The 15,020-nt window shown below is 47.8% G+C and overlaps 1 protein-coding gene and 1 pseudogene across 4 annotated transcripts in view; one reads left to right on the top strand and one right to left on the bottom strand.

Annotated features, from left to right (window-relative positions):
- The window catches only part of LOC126529714 (uncharacterized), a 181,793-nt gene that overhangs the window by 65,276 nt on the left and 101,497 nt on the right, over positions 1-15,020 (bottom strand). The window contains exon 7 of one of the 4 annotated variants that reach the window (XM_055070017.2): positions 14,251-14,580. The exons of the other annotated variants lie outside the window; for them this stretch is intronic. Within the exon in view, the coding sequence (XP_054925992.1) occupies positions 14,444-14,580 (137 nt within the window). The 3' untranslated portion in view covers positions 14,251-14,443. Of the gene's footprint in view, positions 1-14,250; positions 14,581-15,020 lie in introns of those variants that run through there. 4 annotated transcript variants of the gene reach the window in all.
- On the top strand, positions 1,588-6,887 carry LOC129384489 (uncharacterized; annotated as a pseudogene).

The raw sequence follows: 15,020 nt of genomic DNA on the forward strand, positions 1-15,020 counted from the left end.
TTCAGAGCTCCCAAAACTTTCGTGCGGGACTGGTGCAAACAGAAACACGTTCTCCTCTGGCAGCTGCTGTGTATGGTGTGGCCACACAGGCCCAATCTTGAAACTGATCTGCAATGAGTACAGAGTCTAGGTTCACCGGGGGCTTTGTGCGTGCTGTGTTCTCGCCACTCGGCGCACTGAAACAGAGAAGCAAGCACGAAGGTCAGTCTGCTCGGTGCCGCTCCTCCTTGCATCTTGATGGCGAGTGTGTGCATTTGTCGGGTGAGATGTGTTCATGTCTGCTTGTGCACGTGAGACACCATGTTTGTTAATTTAGCTAGTAAGCGAATGTTTACAAGCTTATACGGCCAATAAAGCTACCATCGTTACTTTCTATAGCTGTCTACTAATTTGCTAGCACAATTAATGCTTCGTCTTTTGGGCAAAAGTGCGACATTTTTATCCATCACAACTTTAGCGCATTGGGAGTAAAACTTTGCTTTTGCAAATGAGAGAAAGCTGTATTTCTGTATGAAAGCATGAGGTGCCCAATACGGTAAGAGACCTTTTATTTATTTATCTTTTTGGTCCCAGACAACAGGTACGTGTTACAATCGAAACCTCTTTTTATTGCTTTTTTTTAAATTTTTGTCACAGAAAGCATGCGCACGTTACAAGTGAGGCTACACTGGACTTGAGTAAATAGAGAGTAAATAGAGTACAGTGGAATCTCGATGATACGAATCTCACGGGGTCACGAAAAATATTCGTATTAGCCGAAATAATATCATCGAAACAATTAAAACTAGCTAAATTAAAGAAGCAAGGCTTGGGTACGGGCTAGTTGGTATTCCATGATATCAATCGTCACTTACAGCACATACATAGACGAGGGACAAAAAAGGACGACGAAGACAAGCGCTGACTTCCAACAAATTTTTATTTTGAGAAACAAACATATATGTACTCAGACACCAAGACAAAAGCGCCCCCTACAAAGCATCAACCCGACATAAGTGTGCATTCCAAATTCATGGCCTAAGATGAACGAGAGCGCATGTGCGACCTCAGAAAAACCAGTTCTTTGTCTGTTAATGCAATTGATGGCTTGCTGAGTCACCATCGGCAATCGCTGCTGCTTCAATGATAAGTCTGGTGCATTCATTAGAATTTCTAGCTGAGATAGTGGTTTCTTCAAAAAGCAGGATACAGCCGCATTAAGTGCAATGAACACCTAGAAACCCACGCGCAAGTGGAGCTACTGTAATCTGGTCGCACATTTTAATTTGTACATTTTCTGCTAGGAGCACTCAACGCGGCTAAATATAAACAAAACGGTCCCAATGGCTGTCAGAAATAAGCAATAAAAAAGATAAACAGGCACCTACGAAATTCTGGCAACATCTGAACTCCTTGGGTAATAGGACAAGCCTAGAGCAGAGGTTTATAGTAACAGCTCAAGGTACTCAGAAGGAGAGGAGGCAATGGAGCACATAGGAATTATGATGAGGGAAAAATTTACAGAACAGAGAAATGGTACATGCAGTAAGTCGGAGAGGGATAGCCCGGTCAATCCACTGCTTCCACTTGAACAAAGAGAGTGGGAAAGGGCCGAGAAGAGGCAGGCCCCGATGGTATTCCTATTATGTTAATAAAGCAATTGGGCCCGTAATCTAAGAAAGCATTAAGGGAGGTGGTGAGCAAAATGCTAATGGATGGTAAAGTACCTGACGAATGGAGGCTAAGTAGGATGAGAATGACATAGTATAAGGGAAAGGGGCACAAAGCTGACATAAATAACTACCGGCCTATAACACGGACGTCAGTGGTTTACAGGGTGGTTATGCAGATTATAAAGGACAGACTGCAGGCATGGGTAGAGAACGAGGGGGTACTTGGAGAGCTACAGAATTGGTTCCGGAAGCATAGGAGGCTAGAAGACAATCTGTTCTCGCTAACACAGTGCATTGTAGCTGAAAAGAAACACAGACCCCTATGGCTGGCTTTTTTGGATATCAAGGGAGCCTATGACAGTGTACTTTAAGAGGGCTTGTGGGGCATTCTGGAAACTTTAGGAGTGCAAGATGGAGTAACCAATTTCTTAGAAGATATCTATAAATGTAATCGGGTGATTATACAATGGGAAAAGCAGGTTTCGGAGCCTGTAATGATTCGGCGGGGGCTTAGGCAGGGGTGTCCATTGTCACCTCTGATGTTTATGCTGTACCTACAAGGATTAGAGGCCAAAATACAGCAAAGCGGACTCGGCTTCAACTTATCAATTTTCAAACAAGGAAAATTCATTGAACAGTCATTACCGGGACTGATGTATGCGGATGATCTTGTATTAATGGCTGACAATACAGAAGATCTGCAGGGATTGATGGACATATGTGGTACATAAGGAGACAGATTAGGCTTGAAGTTTAGCAAAGAAAAATCAGCAGTCATGATTTTTAATGATGACATTTGCGGTGAGCATAAGATACAGAAGGCCACGCTGGAGATAGTCAATAAATACAAGTATCTTGGGATGTGGGTAAATAATGGCATTGAGTATCTGACAGAGTACGAAAAATATGTAACGACTAAAGGTAACAGAAGTGCAACGATTATGAAGAGTAAGGCACTGTGGAACTACAATAGGTACGAGGTAGTACGAGCGATATGGAAGAGGGTAATTGTTCTAGGCTTGACTTCTGCCAATGCAGTTCTATGTATGAGAGCAGAGACCTGGGCACAGTTGGAAACTAGGCAACATGGTGTGGGTAGTCTCACTCTGGGAGCACATGGCAAGACACAAAATCTTGGGGTGCACAGGGATCTAAGATGGTCTTCATTCGAGGGCAGAGAGGCTAGTAGCAAGGTAGCATTTGAGGAGTGATTGAGAAAAATGGGGGGAATGCGGTGGGCTGGGAAGGTTTTCAGTTACTTATAGACGAGGAATGTTGACACAAGGTGGAGGAAGCGGACTAGAAAATTGTCAAGCAAATACCTGGGCAGCAGTGGGTGGACAGGTAAGGAATCATCCGTCAAGAAAAAGGTTAAGGAGACAGAGAGGGGTATGTGGAAAACAGAGATGCAAACCAAATCAGCATTAGAGACATACAGGACGTTTAAGCAAGAAATAGCCAAAGAAAATATTTACGATAACTCTAAGGGAAGCTCATTGTTGTTTCAGGATAGGACAGGTGTACTGCCGACTAAAACGTGCCGAGCCAGATACCAGGAGATAGATTTGTTATGCGGGGCATGTGGAGAAGAGGAGGAAATGGCTGAACACCTGATACTTGCTTGTAAACAACTTCACCCTGCAGTTGAATGTAACGAGGAACTATTCAAAGCTTTGGGTTTTAAAGACAGTGAAAGTAAAACAGTGAAACAGTGAAGTAAACAGTGAAACAGTGAAACAGTGAAATAACTAAACGGAGGCTATCGATTGATGGATAATATCAACACAAAAGTAAAGGAGTAAATACATAGGCATGCATGCATATGCATGCATATAGTACCATTCAAGGCTAGGTGGCACGCGCCACTGCCGCCCGATTCAAAGAGTTGAGCCTCAATCATCCATCCATCCATTCATCCTATTGGATCTATAAATGTACATATCATAACTGTCAAACATAGTGGACACGCAATTTTTTGCAAAATAAACAGACAATTGTTTTCATTAAACCTATGTTATAAAAACCTGCGCTTTATTACTTGAATAAAGGTTCTAAGACCTCACTGACGTGTGATAAGCAGCAGCCTGAGCAGCCCACTGGTATCGATTGCAGTCCATGTCGTTTATCGATTCAAATTGTACGGTGGCTATATTTGTGAACGGGGTGGCCGTTTCCTTTGTGCAGCATCACGCAGGTTCGTTTTAATTAGACAACAATAATATCTCAGCCAGTTTTTGCGTCCGATATTCGATAGCCGCTACCAGGCGCACATGTTTAAAGACGGTGAATTTTATCAGCTGCGGCGTTTCACTGGCGTAATGGGTACATACACGGCTTCCGTCGTCAGTGATCTGCCGCCTCTGGCCGCATAATGACGGGTTGCTTGAAAAAACTGTACTAGCTAGCGTGAAAACTTGTCGCTGGAACCGAGCACAGTCTGTCTGGAAACTACCCAAGAAAGCGGATTAACCTTGCAGCCTCTGGGTGTGTGCAGCCGTGAGTCAAAAAACACTGATTCGTATTTTCAACTTTCAATTTCTTCGGGTGCAGACATGTAAAACAGATTGCTGTAGTCATTTTTTTTTTTCAAAGTGGAAAACCATAATAAATTTACCGCTCTTCAAAGGCAATTTAAACAAAGCTCTTGTTATTTTACCACGTTGCTAAATTTCCTAACACGGAGCACAGTATAAAAAATAAATCATTTTGGCTGTGTCTGCATGGATGATACACTGCGATAAATTCGCAGCAAATTAGTGCAAGTGTACTTCCGGTGATACAGTTGGATTAATATCATTTGATACATAGTAAAATTACTGTGTTTATTACTTAGTAGCTGGCAAAAAGTTTAATCGAGGCTTCACAAAGCACAGCCCGCACAAGGACACCATTGAAAGAAATGCACACTCAAAACAGTGTTGTGTTTTCTGTCATGGAGCGTTTTGTGCACTGTTCTTAGTCATACATGAATCACAAACTCACCCACACTTCCACCATAGTAATTGAGGCTCTTTCTTCTTTTGCCTCCAAGATACTGCTCATATTTGATCACCCCTTTGGGCTCTATTTTCTCTGGACATACAAGTCAACAGTGGATGTGTCACTACAGAGCCAGAATCCTTGCAAGGTATGTTTCTGAACACTTCAACTAGAACTGTGATTTGTATGTTAATTGGACAAACTTTTGTTTCACCGTTCTTTGCTTGCCTGTTCGTCGTGGCTTCATGATTTCTCTTTTCAGGAACAAGGACAAAAGAGAGATTATTGGTTTGCAAGCTGCCCACGCCAAGCCATGAGAAGCTCAACGGTCACCATAATGACAACAGGTCCTCTTGAGCTATGTGCCTCACCATGAAATGTTTGCAAGTTTACCAGATTGAGGGCTGTGAGCGCTATCAGGAAAGCAGCAGTCTACAGTTTTGTATTGTACCGAGCGGGAGTACTAAAATTTGACATACAAGCTTACTTCATTCTAAGGGCGTTTTATGACAACCGGAGAAGTAACAAGTTGAGCCCCAACTTTCTTTTCTCGTCATGTAGCAAGCTCCTACTTGGTAATGCACAAAGTCTGTCATCTGCTATTTGAAAATCAGATTGACGGGCATTACCACCAAGTATCACATGCTCCCTCATGGCGTTAATTTGTTACATGAAACTGCAAGGAATTTCAAAGCCTTCAAAACCGTTCAGTGCAACATTGAGAAAATGATGCTTCATGTTCACTGAAATTCTGGCAGTCACTCCTCACTTTATTATTATACTTTTTATTTAAAGTACGCTCAGGGTCATATGCCATTAAAGAGGGGAGTTGGTATAAAGCAGTAGAGTAAAACAAACGAACAAGAGCAGTGAGTTCTGGTAATACAATGATTCTCCTGATTATACAATGTTAGCTAATGTTTTGCAAAAAAAGTTTGTTGTCGGTGATGGCTACAATATTTGAGGGAAGGTGGCTCCATTCCTGAGATGTGCGGGGGATGAAGGATTGAAAGAAAGACTTCGTGTAGCAAGAATCAATCCCTGCATTACTGAGATGATCGATGCAGTTTGAAATATACTTTAAGCCACGGTATGAAGTCGTCATGAAGTGTGGTATGACGGAAAATTTTATGAAATAGCGAAACATGGCGACTGCGGTGATTAGCTAGGGGAATAAGTGCTGGTTAGTTTCATTAAGGTTATACTCACTGTACGGTTATAATTAGAAAGAATGAAGCACGACTGGGATCCCGTATTGCGGATGCATATTAAAGTTTAGAGCGTATTAGCGTCTTGTAAAGGTGTAGTTTTAAAGTAGACAGTGCTTTGGAAAAGTTGCACTGTAAGTACCTGAGCAGGTGAATAGCATTGTTAATGACATACTCCATATTGGTCCAATTTAAATTATTTGTAATGCGTACGCCAATATATTTATAGGACGTGATGAAATCTAAGGGAACATTGTTAAGATGGTAAGTGATAGGATTAGAATTAGATCTGGATATTGCATTTTTCATTTGGTAACTACAAAAGGCTCATGTACAGTTTGCATGAAATCAGTAACTAGGCTAGCCCTGCACCCTAAGAGATGGCTAGAACAGGCAACTTCACACAGCTTCACACACTTCCCAAACATGAGAAACCAATAAAATAAAATTTTCTTTCTCTTCAAACAGCAGATGACATACCTGAGGACAGTGTGTTCAGAAAAATGTTTATGAAATATACTTGAAGTTTGGCCTAACATTCAGCCAACCAACAGTGGACGAGGAAGGGAAGCCTTAGCATGGGAACTTATCTTCGTCACGGCCCTCACAAATGTGTTTGATTGTTGAAACATTGGCTGCAGGCTGAGGCTTCCCTTGCTCACCTCTGTTACTCAACTGAAGTGTTCATCTCCTAGTAACCTTTCTGCATTGTTTTAACACGCGAATCGACATGTTTTTTCAACATAAAACCGCAAATTGCATTTTACAAGGATTCGTGAGCATTAGTTAGGCATACTATATGCTTATTTAGGGTCCTTGTTTATACACAACATTTGCAGAGGTCCTTGTAAGCACTGTCTCCATAACGTTCCTCGCCTTCCTACGAGTACTCCACTTGTGTCAAAGCCTTTACTGCTGCACCTGAACACTAAATGTGCAGCAGAAATATCAAGAACACACAATATGTGATCTAAAATTTAGCATACCGTTTTTTTTTTCCCTCTACACTTCGTGCCTATCGCCAATGTGTTATGAAAACAATGCGACATTGCAGCTCGAGCTTACCTTACTGACAGTACATGTTTGCCGAGTACTTCTTATGTTTCTTTCTTTAATCTAGCTGAAATCGTCGAAGGCAGACAACATACATATAATATGGAACACGTCAAACAGCACTGTAAGCAACACAAGTACGAGTGCAGGCGAGCACAATATTGACACGTGTACTTATCTTTATCGGGCAACCACGTTTCGCCGCTTAACAACTGTAATCGCACAGCGAGGGACGCGCCTGCATGTATCCGAGGTTTCTGGAAAGTTATCGACGCTTCTATCCGCGTGTCTGTTGTCGCCGAACCTTGTGCTATCAGATTTCATCGCGTGACACGAATGGTGTAGAACTTTGTGGAAGACACGCGGGTCCCATCAGTTAATCTGGAACATTCGACGACTGATCTATAAAAGCCAACGCGCTTGACCCGCTAATCAGTTTTTCCCGACGATCGCCGACCGTGTTCGCCGCTGTCGTTGTGCTATAAGTGTAGCCTGTTTTTGTGGGCACAGGTTCGCCCAATAAAAGCTAGTTTTGTATTCCACCGTATTGCTTCTTTCTTCACCGTCACTACCACGTGACATCTGGTGGAGGTGCTTTTCGTCCATGTACAGGACGCCCCCGACAAGTCGTGATCCCAGCCCAGACCACAAACAGAACACCAACGTAGTCCCGGACCACCGAGCAAGCCGCCGTCTTCAACAGCTGCCCCCGGAGCACGGTCTTCTACCTGAGAAGACCAAGAAGATTGTGGCCAAGGCAACCGCAATGGCAGCCCCAGCGTCCCCCATCGTGCTGCAGCAGCCCAGGGAACCACCAACGTTCCGCGGTTCCACATTTGAGGACCCGGAAACCTGGCTGGAAACGTATGAGAGGGTCGCTACGTTTAACAACTGGGCAAGCGACGACAAGCTACGACATGTCTATTTCGCATTGGAGGACGCCGCCAAGACGTGGTTCGAGAATCGAGAAGCCACCTTGACGACGTGGGACCTCTTCCGAAGCGGCTTCCTGCAAACATTTCAAAGCGTCGTGCGAAAAGAGCGAGCCCAAGCTCTACTGGAGACAAGAGCGCAGCTGCCGAATGAGATGATCGCGATTTTCACTGAGGAAATGAGCCGTCTGTTCCGCCACGCCGACCCAGAAATGTCCGAGGAGAAGAAAGTACGTCTACTGATGCGTGGTGTAAAGGAGGAACTTTTCGCCGGAATGGTAAGAAGCCCACCGAAGACCGTCGACGAGTTTCTTCGTGAGGCGACGAGCATCGAGAAGACACTGGAATTGCGGAACCGGCAATTTGACCGACGCACCAAGCCAACAAGCTACTCCGGAATTCAATCACTGGCCACGGACGATTTGTGCGAGACCATCAGGGCCATCGTGCGCGAAGAACTGCGCAAGGTCTTGCCATCGTCGCAGCCTCAAGTGGCCTCGATCACCAACATCGTGAAAGAAGAGGTGCACCGATCGCTAGGAGTTCCTGAGGTGCAACCACAATTACCGCAGCCCCAGCCAGAAGCGATGACTTACGCCGCCGTCGCACGCCGTCAAGCTCCCCCTCCGCGACAACGCCAGGGCCCTGTAACGCCACAATTCCGTCGTCCGCCGCCGCCAGCGCGCCCACCCGTCGCCCAGCGCACCTACGCGAGGAAGACGGACATTTGGCGCGCCCCCGACCACCGCCCGCTCTGCTACCACTGCGGCGAAGCAGGCCACGTGTACCGCCGATGCCCATACCGCGACCTGGGATTGCGAGGCTTCGCCGTGAACGCACAGCGCCCGAGGGAAGGTGAACGCCCTCGTGACATCGCCGACTACCTCGCCGCTACTCAGTGGAGCCCTCAACGACCGTCCCGTTCGCCGTCACCAGGCCGCTACCTGTCGCCGCAGCACCGACCATACACCGGCCCAGCCCGGGGCCGCTCTGCGAGCCCATATCCGGAAAACTAAAAGCAGCAACCGATGGAGGTGCGGTTGCTGTTCGTCGAACTGACGAAGATCCTCCGCCGCCGACGAAGACGACGAAGCAACCATCTCGACGACCTAATGACGACACCCCGCCGCCCCGACGAAGTCAGGAAGCCAAGACTACACCGACGAAAGACGACTTGACGACGCGACGTTCAAGCTTCAGTTCAACACGACGCAGCCGTGATCCGACGCCAAGACCCAACTGCAACGCCAGACAAAGAACCACCGACCTCGACGTGCTTCTCGACGGCCACGCAGTTACCGCCTTAGTGGACACAGGGGCCGATTACTCCGTAATGAGTGGACACATCGCCGCCCAGTTGAAGAAGGTTAAGACTGTATGGGAGGGCCCCCAAATTCGGACCGCTGGAGGACACCTCATTACGCCGACTGGAGTCTGCACGGCAAGAATTACCATTCATGACCGGACTTACCCTGCCACCTTCGTTATCCTGCAACAGTGTTCACGAGACGTCATTCTCGGCATGGACTTCCTGAACCAACACGGCGCAATCATCGACCTGAAGTCGCAGTCAATAACGCTGTCGGAAGATCAAGCGATACCATCAGAGAGCCCTTGTAGTCACCACGCCTTGAGTGTGCTCGAAGATCAAGTGAGCATCCCGCCTCGCTCCAGCATCGTTATTTCGGTCGGCACCGAAGCACCCGCTGACGTAGAAGGCGTCATCGAAGGCGACCAACGTCTACTACTCGACCGTGAAATTTGCGTCGCAAGAGGGATCGCTCGACTGCATAGAGGGAAAACTGAAGTGTTGCTGACAAACTTCAGCCAGGAGTTCAAGCACATCAACAAGGGCACGACGATCGCATTCATCGAGGAAATACAGGAAACCAGCGATGCCTTTGTCCTCTCCGATTCTGTTGCATCTACCCCGACGACCGCAGTTCCCGAGCCAGACTTCAACATAAATCCAAGTCTCCCCGTGATTAAGCAGCAACAGCTCAGAAGTCTGCTTCGACGATACAAAGACTGCTTTTCGACGTCATCAAGGATTCGACAAACACCAGTCGCAAAGCATCGCATAATCACCGAAGAGAGCGCTCGACCACTACGCCAGAGCCCTTACAGAGTTTCGACGCGAGAACGCGAAGCTATAAGACAACAAGTCGACGAAATGCTGCGCGACGACATCATCCAGCCGTCGAAAAGCCCGTGGGCGTCTCCAGTTGTTTTAGTGAAGAAAAAGGACGGAACCCTACGTTTCTGCGTCGATTATCGTCGACTGAACAAAATCACGAAGAAAGACGTATACCCCCTCCCACGGATAGACGACGCATTAGATCGGCTCTGCAATGCTAAATACTTCTCATCGATGGACCTCAAGTCTGGCTACTGGCAAATAGAAGTCGACGAAAGGGATCGCGAAAAGACCGCCTTCATCACGCCAGACGGCCTCTATGAATTCAAGGTTATGCCATTTGGACTGTGCTCGGCGCCTGCAACGTTCCAGCGCGTGATGGACACGGTTTTAGCAGGATTGAAGTGGCAGACCTGTCTTGTTTACTTGGATGACGTCGTCGTCTTCGCCAGAAATTTCGACGATCACCTTAAGCGGCTTGCGACAGTATTAGAGGCCATCAAGTCATCAGGGCTCACCCTGAAGCCGGAAAAGTGTCGCTTCGCTTACGATGAGCTTCTATTCCTAGGCCATGTCATCAGCAAATCTGGAGTGCGCCCCGACCCGCAGAAGACAGCTGCCATCGCAAAGTTCCCGCAGCCAATCGACAAGAAGGCAGTGCGCAGATTCCTTGGCATGTGTGCCTACTATAGGCGCTTTGTAAAGGACTTTTCGCGCATCGCGGAGCCGCTAACACATCTAACGAAATCTGATGTCAAGTTCAATTGGGAAACGCTGCAGGCCGACGCATTTCAAGAACTCAAATGACGCATGCAGTCGCCGCCGGTACTTGCACACTTCGACGAGGACGCCGATACTGAAATCCACACTGACGCCAGTAGCCTAGGCCTCGGTGCCGTCCTAGTCCAGAGGAAAGAAGGACTTGAACGGGTGATATCGTATGCTAGCCGGTCGCTGTCAAAAGCGGAAAGCAATTATTCTACGACTGAAAAGGAATGCCTCGCCATCATTTGGGCTACAGCTAAATTCCGCCCTTACCTCTATGGCAGGCCATTCAAAGTCGTCAGCGACCACCACGCGTTGTGTTGGCCAGCTAACTTAAAGGACCCTTCAGGACGGCTGGCGCGGTGGAGCCTCAGACTACAAGAATATGACGTCACGGTAACATACAAGTCCGGAAGAAAACACTCCGACGCCGACTGCTTATCACGCGCCCCAATCGATCCCCCGCCGCAAGACGACGTGGACGACGACGCCTTCCTTGGAATAATAAGCGCGGAAGACTTCACTAAACAGCAACGAGCAGACCCGGAGCTAAAAGGCCTCGTCGAGTATTTGAAAGGGAACACCGACGTTGTCCCTAGGGCATTTAAGCGCGTGTTGTCTTCGTTCACGCTACGAAACAACCTGCTCGTGAAGAAGAACTTCTCACCAGTCCACGCCAGCTACCTTCTTGTGGTGCCGTCAGCGCTCCGTCCAGAAATACTGCACGCCCTACACGACGATCCAACCGCTGGGCACCTCGGATTCTCCCGGACGCTGTCGAGGATACAGGAAAAGTATTACTGGCCGCGTCTGACCGCCGACGTCGCCCGTTACGTCAAGACATGCAGAAACTGTCAACGACGCAAGACACCACCGAAGAGGCCAGCAGGATTACTACAGCCGATCGAACCTCCTCGTCGACCATTCCAGCAGATTGGGATGGATTTGTTGGGGCCGTTTCCGATGTCAACATCCAGGAATAAGTGGATCATCGTGGCGACGGACTATCTCACCCGCTTTGCTGAAACCAAAGCTCTACCAAAAGGCAGCGCAGCCGAAGTGGCGAAATTTTTCGTCGAGAACATCCTGCTGCGACATGGTGCCCCAGAAGTCCTCATCACCGACAGAGGAACGGCTTTTACAGCAGAGCTCACCGAAGCCATTCTGCAGTACAGCCAGACGAGCCACAGGAGGACAACTGCCTACCATCCCCAGACGAATGGTCTCACGGAGCGCCTGAACAAGACCCTCGCCGACATGCTAGCAATGTACGTCGACGTCGAGCACAAGACGTGGGACGCGGTCCTGCCGTATGTCACCTTCGCCTACAACACGGCGGTGCAAGAAACAACACAGATCACGCCATTCAAGTTGGTTTACGGCAGGAACCCGACGACGACGCTCGACGCCATGCTGCCGCACGTCACTGACGAGGAGAATCTTGACGTCGCTACCTATCTCCAGCGCGCCGAAGAAGCCCGACAGCTCGCCCGCCTACGGATCAAGACCCAGCAGCGTACCGACAGCCGACACTACAACCTCCGACGACGCTTCGTCGAGTACCAGCCCGGCGACCGTGTTTGGGTATGGACCCCGATACGCCGGCGAGGACTCAGTGAGAAGCTGCTGCGACGCTATTTCGGACCCTACAAGGTCATCCGACGTATTGGCGCACTAGACTATGAGGTCGTGCCAGACGGCATTTCGCACTCACAGCGGCGCCGCGCACGATCTGAAGTGGTCCACGTGGTGCGCCTTAAACCATTTTACGGACGCTAATGAACTTCCTTAGTTTGTTGTTTTCTTTGCTACGAGTGCTTTTCTTTGTTACTTTCGTTTGTTAGCAGCATCGGGTCGATGCTTTTTAAGAGGGGGGTAATGACACGTGTACTTATCTTTATCGGAAAACCACGTTTCGCCGCTTAACAACTGTAATCGCACAGCGAGGGACGCGCCTGCATGTATCCGAGGTTTCTGGAAAGTTATCGACGCTTCTATCCGCGTGTCTGTTGTCGCCGAACCTTGTGCTATCAGATTTCATCGCGTGACACGAATGGTGTAGAACTTTGTGGAAGACACGCGGGTCCCATCAGTTAATCTGGAACATTCGACGACTGATCTATAAAAGCCAACGCGCTTGACCTGCTAATCAGTTTTTCCCGACGATCGCCGACCGTGTTCGCCGCTGTCGTTGTGCTATAAGTGTAGCCTGTTTTTGTGGGCACAGGTTCGCCCAATAAAAGCTAGTTTTGTATTCCACCGTATTGCTTCTTTCTTCACCGTCACTACCACGTGACAATATCGTTGTCCTTGCTTTAGCGGCACGCCAAACGTGATGAGTAAACTACGCTCGATTTCAGCTTTCAATTCCGTTACATAGATTACTCTCCGTGTTTCTGTATGTTGTAAACTGAGTAACTGACAGCATTAGCTCCACCTGAGCTGTACGAAAATTGTGGGCATGTACTGCTTCATTCACGATTGACAATAAACAATGTAAGCTTACTTGTCTGACGTATTTTTTTTTGCCAGTTGAGGCCTCTCGGTCACCTGGCGATATAATAAAGGTATTGGTAGTCATTTTAGAGTGTCGTACACACGAACATCACTCCGAAAGCAGTAGCAAAACGCCCAAAAGCAGCGAACGAGCAACGCGACGAAACCCACCAGCCGCTACATATTGCTCACTGCATAATGATGATGATATTAGTGCCAGCGCCTACTCTCGGTCGTATACTTTCGTTCACAACGCAACCGCTACTCTTATTTCCTTTGCACTGTGGAAGGTACAGTTTCCCTTCTCTAATTTGTATAGGTGTTCTGTGACTGCACCGCTGCTCCTTCGCCAGACGTCTCGTTGCAGTCGAGTGAGTGAGACGCATGGCTCCGAAGCGGCCCAGTGATTCCGCACCAAGCGGTTGGGGGAAGCGGCAGTGGATGCCAGATTCCCCCAACACCGATCGCCAGAAGAACAAGAAGTGAATGCGCATGCGGTGACTGAACATGTCACCAGATGCGAGAGCAAGGAAGGCAGAACGGAAACGCCTACAGTGACTGATTAGATCGCCGGGTACCAAAGGCAGGGAAGCAGAACGAAAGCGGCAGCAGCGACAGGCGATATTGCTGAACACCAAAGCGAATGAATTGGAGCGCAGACGGCAGCAGCAACTGGCTATGTCACTTAACAGCAAAGCCAGGGAAGCGGAGCGCAGACGGCAGCAGTGTCTGGCTTTCGCCAAGCACACTTTAGAATTTCCAGTGTCTTCGGTAATTTTTTTATCAACCGACGCGGGTAGAAAATTGATTCAGAGCAACCGTTCTCTAGCACGTTGCAAAGTAATGGGGCTCGGCCGGGACCACAGAAAAATTCATATCATACGGAAATTAGTATTAGCCGTGATCCTATCATCGAGATTCCACTGTATATGCAGTTAAGCCTCAATATAACGAACCATGATTTAATGAAATTCGCAATGTAATGAATTATTTTTATTACCCAATCTTAGTTGCACAGAAAAACCTGTTTTGTTTATTTGCGATTTAACAAAGCACTTTCATGAAATTGGTTCGATTTAAGAAAATTTTCTGCAATTTTAAGCACGTACTTGGAGCCTGTATGGGTAGTAGTAAATCCAGCAAAAGACTATAAAAAGGTCGGCCGAAGCAAGTTTCTTCGAGTGTCCTTCCACACGAAGAGTTTGATCGGCAAAAATGACATCAAAGCGCCCACGGAGGAAGGCAGTAGGCAGGAAACACTGCAGCGCCATTTTTCACATTGGTAAACAACTTGCAGAGGCTGTGGGGCACACGGCAGCTCGCAGCACTCGGAGAAACACGAGAGCTGACGTTTCCTTCTGTGGAAAGGAGATGGCGAGGGAGTGAACGCATGGTAACGTGATCAAGCACGTGCTAGGGTGGGGGAGTAGATTGGGGATGAATGCACATCTTTAAAGCCTTCTACCCCATCACACAGGCATCTCCTCCTCCCACGTGGGTCACACGTCGTATCTTGGGAGTAATCTCTCTGCGGCAAGTGCAAACACTGCGCCAAGACGGCTGGTGCCTTGGTGCACATTAGTTTTGGCGGTCACGTAATTTCGAGTTTATGAGACACAGTGCAAAGGGTTCGCTCATGTTGTGTCAGTGAGTTCGTGGTCATCAATTGAGACCTCTTAATCCTTAAGCCTCTTAAGCCTAAGCATGCATGACACCGACAAAACTACGAACCTTACTTCGCGTAGTTGTCTCTCTGCTATTTCCATCAATGCTTCGCTTTTCTGGAGAAACTGTCTTT

Source organism: Dermacentor andersoni, chromosome 9 (genome assembly GCF_023375885.2).
Source record: "Dermacentor andersoni chromosome 9, qqDerAnde1_hic_scaffold, whole genome shotgun sequence".
Classification (NCBI taxonomy): domain Eukaryota; kingdom Metazoa; phylum Arthropoda; class Arachnida; order Ixodida; family Ixodidae; genus Dermacentor; species Dermacentor andersoni.